Below are 11885 nucleotides of genomic sequence, written 5' to 3' on the forward strand. Positions count from 1 at the left end.
GTAAAAAAGAAGGGGCTCTTTTCTTCAAGATTTCAAGAAATAAAAAATAAAAAACAAAAGATTCAATGACTTTTTGTTTTCGGTATAAGATTTATTTTCTTTTTTTTATTATTTTTTTCTTTATTTTCCTTCCTTTTGAAACTGTTTATACACATACAAATATTTCTTTAGTTTTCTATTTAACTATTATACATATATATTGAGAAAGATTTAAAAAAATAAACCTTTTCGACTTTTCGGCAACCGCGGACGGCGGCGCCGTCGCTGGTGACTAGCGACCGGGGTGGCGATGGTCGGCCGTTCCTCTGACCGGATGTCTGGAGAGGGGGGAGATGTTTGAGAGAATTTTAGTTAGTTTTTTTAAAGAGAAGTGAAAAATGAGGTTTTTTGGGAAAAGTTTGGCTTTTATAGCACGCATAAAACGACGTCGTTTCACTTGGGGGGTCTTAGTGTCAAAACGACGCCGTTTTGCTCGACCCGTCGGCTGACCCAACCCGCTCCATGGGATCCGCGTGTTTTTTAGAGGAAGGGCTAATTTCACTTTTAGCCCTTCCGCGTTTTAATTATTTTGCAATCAAGTTTCTTTTTGTTTTTGATTTGGCCCAGGATTTTCTTTTAGATTTTAGTCCGGTCCACCCTGAAGCTGTGCGTTTTGGGGGGACGGGATTATTCCCCTCTTGGTCCCTCCTTGTTATTCGCGCATTCAATGTGGTCCTTCCCCTTTATTTCATTTGTGATTTGACCCCAAATTTTTTTTACTCAATTTAGTCCTTTTTTTATTTTGGTTACTTTATTATTAAAACTAATTAGTTTTATTATTATTATTATTATTATAATTGCTCTTATATATATTTTATATATATACATATTTTTTATATATACTTACGTACATACTTTTTATTTATTATAAATATATATATTTTATATTTCATATTTTTATATACATATGTATACATATAAATATCCATGTTTCAATTCATATACATATATATGTACATATACATACTTATATATTTTATGTATATATTATAATTTGTTTACGTATCCATATATATCTATATATTTTTTTTATATTTCATGATAGTTATATACGTATAATATGTACATGTTTACTTATATATATTTTATATAATAATTTTAGAATACATATATATACTTTTCATGTTTATATAAATTCATGTACATACACACATTTTTTTTATATAACACACATACTTATATTTTATATATTTTCGTATTTTATAATCTATATACATATATATATGTAAACACTTATATTTTTATATCTTATAATTCATATATATATTTTTTCATTTTTTTATAATTTTATGTATATACATACATATACGTATTTCCCTTAAATATACATATACATGTTCATATTTTATAATTTTCATCTATTTTCCTTTATTGTTTTGTATGATTATTTATGTATTTATTTATATGTCTATTTTTTATGCTTCACTTTATTTATTTATTCATTTGCTATGTAATGTATGATTGATTTATTATTCGTTTTGTTCATTTTTTTTTACATAATCATGTTTATTATTCCATCATGCACGTGAATATCATATTGTAAAAAAGGGAAATATTTCTAAATAAGGCAATATTTTGCTTTTGGAAATTCGAGGTGATATTATTCCAAACTTGTTGTTTTAATAAAATCAAACCTTTTATTTAAAACAACCACTTTTCGAGGTGATCCAATCACACCTTATCAAAAAGTATTGGTGGCGACTCCCGTTTTCGTTTTTATTTTCAAAAACCCAAGTCGACCCCGTTTTCCATCCAAAAAATGGTGTCAACAGGTAGCTACCAACACTTGTATTTTTATTAGAAGAGAGGAAGTACTATTTTACATGCATAAATTTGTATTTCTTATTATATTAATTTGTTAATTAATTAAATTTTGAGTTTAGAAGTTAAAACAATTGTGAATGTTTGTACAATGAAATTGATAGAGAATGGTATTGTTTTCTGAATCCATTGTGTATATATTTAATTTTAGTATCATCTCTTATTAATTTATTGAATTTTAGCTTCTATGAGTTTTGTCTATGGAGTTGTTGCTAGCGGCAAAAATGTAATGCCTAAAGTCATGGGTTTGGTGTTTTTGGTATCTGCTTGTTTTACATTATTTGGATTTTTCATTTATTTTTTAATGAGGTGGAAAAGAAGTTGCTAAGGTTTAGAAAGGAGCAGAATCCCACATTCCATAAAGACAGATAAGGCCACTCTACCATCTTTTATAAATGAAAGCGCGAATCATCCCAGCAAAATCACGGAGCCGTGCGGTGAGTACATAGCGAACTATTCTTTCGCCTTTTACTAAAGAATACCGTGTGCTCGCCGCTTATTGCGGCATACGCCTATTTTTGAAGGCTTATTTCCTGTTCTGGAATGGCCCATCAAGTACTAGTTCAAAGTATTATTTGATAGTGTTCCTCTCGTGGTTGACAACACTGCTAGGTTGAAGTTTCGAGTAATGTTTTTAATGGCTCCTTGAGTCAAAGTATTATTTGATAGTGTTCCTCTCGTGGTTGCCAACACTGCTAGGTTGAAGTTTCGAGTAATGTTCTTAACGGCTCCTTGAGTCCCACCACTGTCATCATTGCTCAACAAGTTCAACGTTAAAGATGTTAGTGAATTTGAAACGATAAAGTAAGGGACTTCCCTTCGTGGGAAGAAGAGGATTTTTTTTCTTGTTTCATTTATTGAAGGTGGAACTTGTACATCGACTTTCTGAACAATTGTCAGATGATGATGATAAGTGAGTGTGAAAGGATATACATCAGATCTGTATTGAGCTGTAAGTGGCACTGTAAGACGGTTGTGATGCAAATTAAAATTGCAAAGCTTACATTTGTTTGTGAAATACGTAACTTATCACAAGCACTGCACACCTGATCTTCATGCTCGCTACGAAATGGATAGAGGCGATGTGTTTCTCTGCATAGTTGCTAATCGAATAATTATGCATCGATTCTTTCGAAGGTAGTATTAAGATTTGGTTAAAGCTGCCAGATCACATCGATTATGTGTTTTCTCCGCATGCAACTTTTGCTTCTTTCCAATAACCAAGCATTTAAATGGTATAAACAAAATTAAGATCATAATTAACCCTTGGGAACCCCACACAAACAATTCAACTTCTCCTATAAGATGGAGGATGCTCAGCTCACTACAAAATAGCTCACCAGTGTTAATTTGTTGCGAAAACCATGGCTGCGAGTTCTAAGGTGAGCTTGAAGCTCCTTATTGACTGCAAGAGTAACAAAGTCCTTTTTGCTGAAGCAGGGAAAGACTTTGTTGATTTCCTATTTAACCTCCTTTCTCTGCCTCTTGGCACTGTTATTAAGCTTCTCAAAACAAACTCCATAGTGGGTTCTCTTGGAAGCCTCTACGAGAGTATCGAAAAGCTCAGCGAAACCTACATGCATCCCAACCAAAACAAAGATTCATTGCTCAACCCTAGGGCTCGAACTCCAGCTTCTGGTGTCCCACTCTTGCTTGTTAATGATGCGGCGGGTAGGAAAGTGTACATGTGTCCTGATAGTAATCATCGCAATGTGGCTGATGATTCGGGCATGGCTTGTCCTCAGTGTAAGAAACGGATGGCGACTGAGGTGACGGTTGTAGGTCGAAATGTCGGGGAAGGGAAAACAAGTGATGAAGGAGGATTTGTGAAAGGGGTAGTGACATATATGGTGATGGACGATTTGGCTGTTAAACCAATGTCTACAATCTCCAGCATTACTATACTCAACAAGTTCAATGTTACGGATGTTGGAGCACTTCAAGAGAAGGTTGTTGATTTGGGAATGAATGAGGTATTTAAACTCCTAAAAACTACTCTCTCTCTATATATATATCATGATTCTTAGTGTTCTTTTTTTGTATGTTCTCCCTGGTAGGCTTTGTGGTTGCTTAAGGCTTCCTTAGAGTCCAAGACAGTATTGACAAGTGTCTTTTTGGGCAACAAAAAATTCTGAAATCATCTTCTGCAAGAAACCGAAGGAGTTTTTTTCAGTAAGTGCAGGTTTTCTTTGAAAAATAAGGTGTCTTTAACATTTGGGACAGACTTTTGGTGATCCTGTTATGGTAGCTTTGGTCTACTTTTGATGTAATCGTTTTGAAATTTGTGGAGGAAAGATATAAAATTCAAAGAAAATGCTCTCAACATTCAATGATGATCAGCGGTTTTGCATTAAACAGTTAAAGAAGCTATGAAAGAAAGACATTTCTGTTTGAATTTATTTCCAAGTCATTTAGGTATCTGCCACATCTATTGTTAGAAATGGTATTGCATGGTTCTGGCTGTTTTATTTGCTGTTATCTACTTGGATCTAGACTTGTGTCTACCACCATTACTGACCCTTAGTATCACTCCATGTGAGACACCTTCAAATCTTACATCAACCATTGCAATCTCATATGGAAAACAGTAAATTGTCGAAAAATTGGTCAGTAACTAAACAATTCCAATCGTGGTACATTATACAGGTGAGACAAAACTCAAAAAATATCTTTTTAAGTAAAATTAAAAATATATTTTACTTCATTCATATTTTTTTGTTCATGTTCATTAAAATAAATAAACATATATATTATTTTTATATATAAAATAGTGAAATATAAGTATTAAATGTATATATAAATAAATAAAATAAACACACTAATAATTATTTTATTAATATATACTAGTATAACAATAAATTGAGTTTTGAATAAATTTTATTTGCTTAATAAATAAACTTCAAGATGAAAATTTTGCTTATTAAAGTTTAAACTTGGCCTTATATTTATGGTATGTTATGTTTAGTACTTGGGCCTAGGGTTGAGGTCATGATCATTTGGTATTGTTTTAGGGGTTTAAGGTTTCTTTTTCTCTTTTTGATGTAGAAGAAGTTCGTCTCATAGATCATACACTGTCAAAGATAGTACGACAATAGCAACCAGTCAAAGATACACAGGTTCCAAATAACCACAATTAATGTAAAACATTAGTGCTTATGGAGTTGAATGTTTAGATTTAGGCCTTTTTCAAGTTTAAAGATATTTAAAGGTATAAATATATAATTATCTAAAATATAGTAAGATAAACTGCACGAATAGTAAACTAATTATGAGGTTATTTTTATTTTGTACTTGTAAAATAAAATTTTAATTGATTTTTTTTGATCTATCTGTTGTTAAGTTATTAACGGAAGTCTAACATTATTATTTTGTATTAACATGATAATAAATTTAGTCTCTGATCAATATTTATATGTATTCTATTAATTTGATTTTAATTTTAAAAAATATTAAAAAATACATAATATTTCAAAGAATCAAATGATGACTCAATCTTTTCCTCTTTGGAGTTGATTCAAGGATTTTCTGAAAGGTAAATTAAAGATGGGTTTCATACAAAATGATGAAAATGAGCGAATTTAATGTTTATCTTCTTCACTGCTCATCACATTGCCCAATTTAGGTCAAACATGGACATATTCTTTTTTTCCCTAAGACCAGTCCAGGCTTTGCTTAAGCCTTTATAAGTAAATAAAAGTGAACATTAACCAAACCAATGTTGTAAGAACCGATCCACAGTTTGACGGATTGAATTTTTAGTTTTTTAATTCAATTATTTTAAAAATTAAAATTAATAATAATTAAAAATGAAATATTAAGAAAACTATATTTTGAAAAATAAAAATGAATGAAAACATAATGAAAAATCCATTTTTTTTTGTTAAAAAAGAGTAATTAAAATTTATTTGGTTTTCCAAAATTTAACCGGATTTTTAGATTTTTAGACGTTTGTTCCAAAGAAAATGACTTTCAAAAAAGATTTCTTTGCATTCTTTGTGTTTGTTTAATGGAAAACAGTTTGTTCAGCGAAAAATGACTTAAAAGGTTAATGGAAAATAAACTCATTTTCCTATAAATTGACTTACTCTTTTGAAAAGTGTAAGTTATTTTCCAGAAAAAAAGCTTCTTTGTCAGTAATTTTATTTTATATAAAAACTAACTTGAATCAAGTCTAATATTATTATATTAATAATATTTTTAATTTTAATTTTTAAAATATTAAATATTAATATAAAATATTATGATTTTAAATATTATTAAACATACCAATTTAATTATTTATATTTAATGGTACAATTTATTATTTTAATCAATTATTTGATATTACAATTTTAATTTAATAATAAATTTAACAATGTTAATTTTAAATGATATTCTTAATATGTTATAGTATATAATATGAATATTTTAGTTATATAAATATGTGTATTTGTTTAAGTCATGTTTAGCCTCATTTATCTCCAACTTAAATATATCACTATCTACTCTCACATATGTAATTTAAATTAAGTTTTAATTAGACATTATTTATTATTAAGTTTATACGTGATCTTATTATAAAATAAATTTGATTGCTAGAAAGAAATGTTACTATAATATTTTGTAACAACTTTCAGAAAATGATTTTGAAAAAAATTGTCAAACAACGAAAAATATTTTATGCAGAATCATCCGAACACTAGAAAATCAATTCATTTATCAAAAATCATTTGTGGCCTTAATTTTCCAATTTTTTTTATCAATTTCAAATAAATCTGACTATTTATTATTGTATATCATCAATTAAACTAATTAAACCTCTGAGTTTCGTTTAATTAATTAATCTAACTAAATAAAACTAAACCCATTAACAGCTCTACCATCGACATGCTTCTATTACTAGATAATAAGTGCAAATTTGAACCCAAAAAAAAATATCTTAAAGTAGTTGAAAATAAATGTTGATTGCAAGTTGTGAGTTGAAACAATGACATTACAAGTAATGAATTAGTGACGTGGGGGAGATGAACACAATTAATTAGTACATGAGTGGAACTTACAAGAGAAAAAAGAAACTTTTCAATGGATGAAACCCAAACTTTAGGGAGTGGGGTTGGGATTTCTATATTAAATGGGGTGGCTGAAAGTTAGATACGAAACTATGTGATGGGTAAGTGTGTGGTGGCTTTAGTCAACCACTGATTAAGCTGAACAAGAAAATTTACGTGCACAAACCTCAGCATCATTGCGACACCGCATCCAACCTGTTCCATGACCATAAAGTAATCTATAATAAATTATTTTGGTATTTACATTAAAATATATTCACCCAATACTTATACAAACAATCAAAGTATATAAATTTAATCGACAAAGTTGAGTATAATATTAAGATATACCATATTTTCATGAATCTTAAACATAATTCGTGAAACATGTACAGAAAATAAAAATAAAAAAAAGCATGTAAAATAATGAAATAAAGCTAAGAGATTCTTTTATTGAACATTAATGGTGTAAATTAAGGGATTCTTCTCTTTATATTCATTAGACAAATAATGAAAAAATATATATACAAAATTTTAAGTTGATTAACATATGAAGTTCATTTTTAAATAGTCATTGATAGAACTAATGGATTAATCATCATCTGGGTAAAAATCATTTTTATAATGGATTTGAATAGTGTAAAGCATAACTAGTTGTTATCAAAGGAAGGTGGGTGTAGAAAATTTTTGAAATTGGAGTGGTCTATGTGTCAGATCAGATGAGATACATTGGAACTTAAAAGTGTTATTGAAGGGTAACGTTGATAGCTAATGTATATCTATTGTGTGAGATGATGAGTAGAAAGATTATGTGATTAGATATAAGAGACTTTAATTGTTTTTGATCGAATAGGGAAAGAAAATGATGTCTTAGAGGTTCTGCGATTAAGCTTAACTTCAATTAATTTATTTAATGAAAGAGAGTTTGTGACTTTATTAATGAAGGAGGAATCGTTGTTTCTTATTGGTTGATTAATTGTTACGGGAGAGCTTTATATGAATACCATTCCAGTCTTAATAGGATTAAACTCAGACTGAAAAATTAGTGTGTAAATAATAAACCGTAGGTATGCCCTTGATAATTTCTAAAATTAATTTGTTAATCCTATTTGTTTATGGGAAAACACTATTAGTGGAGTTTTTAGACTCCACAAATAAGATCAAAGGGTTGACAAGTGTTATATATGAGTATAGGAAAATATAAAAAAAAAATGTTTAAAAAAACAGACACATGTCAATTTTTTAAAACCACTTATAGAATAAAAAAAATACATTACTAGGGTAACAAATACTCACCATTTGTTCATTACAGTAAAATCTTAATCTTTTTTTATTACTATTAACATTAAAATCTTTATTAAAATTATTTTTATTACCATTAAATATTATTAACTAAATATTTCCTTTTAGTTTTTTTTATATATATTTTCTATTAAAGTTGTGTTATATCACAATATATAGTTTCATTTTATGATTTTTAAAAATAACATATAAAAATTACCATTTTTACATAACTGGTTAAAATATGAAATTTTCTGAAAAGAGTCGACAAACTATATTTGTTTTAGTATGATAATTATGATACATTATAATTATAGGTATAATTAAATTAATGGCTACAAAATTGTCTATATTTTTTTATTTTTTATGAAATTATTTAATTTTAAAATTAAGTAATTTTTACACATTATTATTTATTACTAATTATTTTAGTTAGTTGAAAAATTATTAATGAATCTTATATATAAGAAAATCAATTAAATTATTATATTTGCATGTATCATTATTATATTTCAGAATTTTTATTTAAATTTATAATTATTTAATTTTTTTGAATATATAATATCTTTTGATCTTTGAAATGATAGTATTTTTTTTTGTAATAAATAATGAATTATTTTCATATGAAGTGATTCAAAAATTTATAAGTTGGATAAAATCTTTATGTTATTCAATATTTCTAATATTATTCATATTCTTTAACATTTTAATTATTATGTTGATTATTTAAGACTTTACAATGATATCCTTTACATGCATTAATGCATGTGAGATAAAAAAAACTAGTTTTTTTAAATATTTAAAATATAATTAAAATAAAATTTAATTAATAAATATAATTAACACAGAGAAATGATATCTTTTTCCATGGAAAATAGTAAAAAGTAGCCAAAGAAAAGTACTAAAATCTAAAAGAGAAAATGACTGTCACGTGAATTTGTTGAGCAATCATTATTTCAATTAATTGATGAATTGTGGGTCCATATTTTTAAAATTAAAATATTTATAAAAGTTATATAAATTAATGTTTAACTATATTTTTAATTTATTTAAAGATTTGTATTAATCATTTTCTAAAAATTATTATCCAATCACGATGTTAGAAATTTAATACAAAATTAATATCTCAAATATACAATAAAAAATAAATCTTACATAAAAATCTTAATCTATCATAAACACTTTACAATCTTTTTTTTTTCTTTTTAGAAATTAATCAATAAACTTAAAAAGAAAAGGAAAAAGTCATTACCAATTAAGAATACCATCCACTTGAAAGTATCAATAGAATGAATACTTATCTTATAAAAATTCTAGAGAGTGTAAAAAATAAGAGATATTTGGAAAAAAAAAAATTTCCCATCCTTATGCGATCGGGCCAGTTTGCAACCTGTCAGGTCCAGGTTTTTCCTTCCGGATAACCTAATTGAAGACTATAAATAGACAGATATCAAATCCACCAAGAGTAACCCAACTAGTATCTTTCTATAAATTTCCGTGAAGCAAAGTTTCACAGATCTTGATCTTATATACAAACATCCCAACACCACCGCATTCTCTAAGCTTTTCAATGGAGTTTTTAATGAAAATATGCCTCCTATTCCTTTGTAGCTTCATTTCCTACTTTGTTAACTTGTTTTTTCAGAAGAGAAATCAACATTGCTATATGTTGGGTTACGAGTGTTTCAAGGCTGCCGATGATAGAAAGCTCGACACTGATGCCTGTGTGAGAGTTGTGATGAGGAACAAGAAACTTGGTCTGGACCAATACAGGTTTCTTTTAAAGACCATTGTTAGTTCTGGTCTTGGTGAAGAAACTTATGGTCCAAGGAATGTTGTTGATGGTAGAGAAGAATTTCCTTTGGAAAACGATGCACATGCCGAGATGGATGAGATCATGTTCAGTACTCTCGACAGTCTGTTCGAGAAAACAGGAGTTTCCCCGTCGGAAATCGACATACTCGTCGTCGATGTCTCGTTGTTTTCACCGGCACCGTCGCTAACATCCCGGATTATAAACAGGTACAAGATGAGGCACAACATTAAGTCCTTTAGTCTCTCCGGAATGGGATGTAGTGCAAGCATGCTTGCAATCGATCTGGTGCAACAGTTATTCAAGACATACAAGAACCAGTTCGCCATCGTTGTGAGCACGGAATCAATCGCTAGGCATTGGTACTGCGGTAAAGAGAAGTCGATGATGTTATCGAATTGCCTGTTCCGTAACGGTGGGAGTTCGATCCTCTTAACAAACAAAAGGGATTTGAAGGATCGATGCTTGTTGAAGTTAAAGTGTGCCGTAAGAACCAATATCGGATACGATGACGAAGCATACGGATGTTGCATACAGGTTGAAGATCCACAAGGCTACCAGGGCTTCCTCCTTACAAAAAACTTAACAAAAGCTGCTGCTAAAGCTTTTACAGGGAATCTCAAGCTCCTATTGCCCAAAATATTACCAGTTTGGGAACTGCTTCGATATGCAATATCAACTCTCGGGAAAAAATCAACCAAAGGCCAAAATTTAAGTTTCAATTTAAATCTCAAGTCTGGGGTTGACCATTTTTGTCTCCATCCAGGTGGAAGGGCCGTGATTGATGGGCTTGGGAAGAGTTTGGGACTTAGTGAATATGACTTAGAGCCAACTAGAATGGCACTATACAGATTTGGGAACACATCAGCGGGTGGTTTATGGTATGTTTTGAGTTACATGGAAGCTAAGAAGAGGTTGAAGAAAGGTGATAAGATTTTCATGGTGAGCCTTGGAGCTGGATTCATGTGCAACAACTGTGTGTGGGAAGTAATGAAGGATGGTTTGGATGATACTAGGGTTTGGGAAGATTGCATTGATGAGTACCCTAGAAAAAACCTGGTCAATCCCTTCACTGAGAAGTATAGTTGGATTAATGATGAGATCTTGAACTTTGTCAGGCTTGACTAGGGAAGGTTTTATTAACAATTTGCTTTTTGAATTATACCCTTTTTTAAAATTATTATTTTGTTTTAAATTATCTCAAAAATTACTAAAGAGGTTGATGTCGCTGAATCAGATAAATGTTTGAATGTCAAAATTATGATAGCAATTTGTAAGTTGTGCCCATGCGATAATTTAAGTGGGTGCATGTATAGTTGTGTGACTTTAAAAGCTTAATGGTGATATTAAGCCATAGTAAACCATGTGAGACCATAGAAGCTAGTGAGTTGCAATTGGTTGTCCATGGCAAATATGAAAGACATCTCTGGTGCTTATAAATTCATGTTAACTTTTGACACTTTTTGTACTTTTTTTTGGTGGATAAAGGATTGATTTTTATTATTAAATAGATTAATTTAATTCCTATATTATTAAAAAGAATTAAATAAGATTAAATTGTAGTAAAGTTAACATTTGCTGTTTAAAAAATGACATATAAATTTTTTTTGTAGTTTAACTACAAACAAAGATTTTATTTGCAATAGGGTTGAGCAAGAAAATCTGAGATACAATAAAAACAACTCAAATCGAGGTGTTTGAACAATTAATGAAAAATAAATTAAAAAATCACGATTAAATAAACCAAACCAAATTCTATTTAATTTATAATTAAATTATTTTTTATGATGCAAAACAAAAATTTTATATTTAAAATAGAAAAAAATAATTTAAAATTTCTATATAAAAGTTATTGATTTTTCTTTATTTGCTTCAAAAATTATTATTTTTTAGAAATACTCGTA

At 29.0% G+C, this 11885-nt stretch overlaps 2 protein-coding genes and 1 non-coding gene across 3 annotated transcripts; all 3 read left to right on the forward strand.

Annotated features, from left to right (window-relative positions):
- Positions 1 to 2288: 2288 nt before the first annotated feature.
- On the forward strand, positions 2289 to 2405 carry LOC121222663 (U5 spliceosomal RNA). The gene has a single exon (XR_005920020.1). It is a non-coding gene; the product is annotated as a U5 spliceosomal RNA (small nuclear RNA).
- An 819-nt stretch (positions 2406 to 3224) lies between these two features.
- On the forward strand, positions 3225 to 4222 carry LOC107930698 (uncharacterized). The gene is made up of 2 exons (XM_016862408.2): positions 3225 to 3833; positions 3918 to 4222. Exons 1-2 carry the CDS (start codon positions 3225 to 3227, stop codon positions 3993 to 3995), a joined length of 687 nt encoding a protein of 228 aa, XP_016717897.1. The 3' UTR covers positions 3996 to 4222.
- A 5289-nt stretch (positions 4223 to 9511) lies between these two features.
- On the forward strand, positions 9512 to 11440 carry LOC107930666 (3-ketoacyl-CoA synthase 19). Its single transcript, XM_016862367.2, has one exon. It carries the CDS (start codon positions 9739 to 9741, stop codon positions 11107 to 11109), a length of 1371 nt encoding a protein of 456 aa, XP_016717856.2. The 5' UTR covers positions 9512 to 9738; the 3' UTR covers positions 11110 to 11440.
- Positions 11441 to 11885: the final 445 nt, after the last annotated feature.

This window comes from Gossypium hirsutum, chromosome D10 (assembly GCF_007990345.1).
Source record: "Gossypium hirsutum isolate 1008001.06 chromosome D10, Gossypium_hirsutum_v2.1, whole genome shotgun sequence".
Taxonomy (NCBI): Eukaryota; Viridiplantae; Streptophyta; class Magnoliopsida; order Malvales; family Malvaceae; genus Gossypium; species Gossypium hirsutum.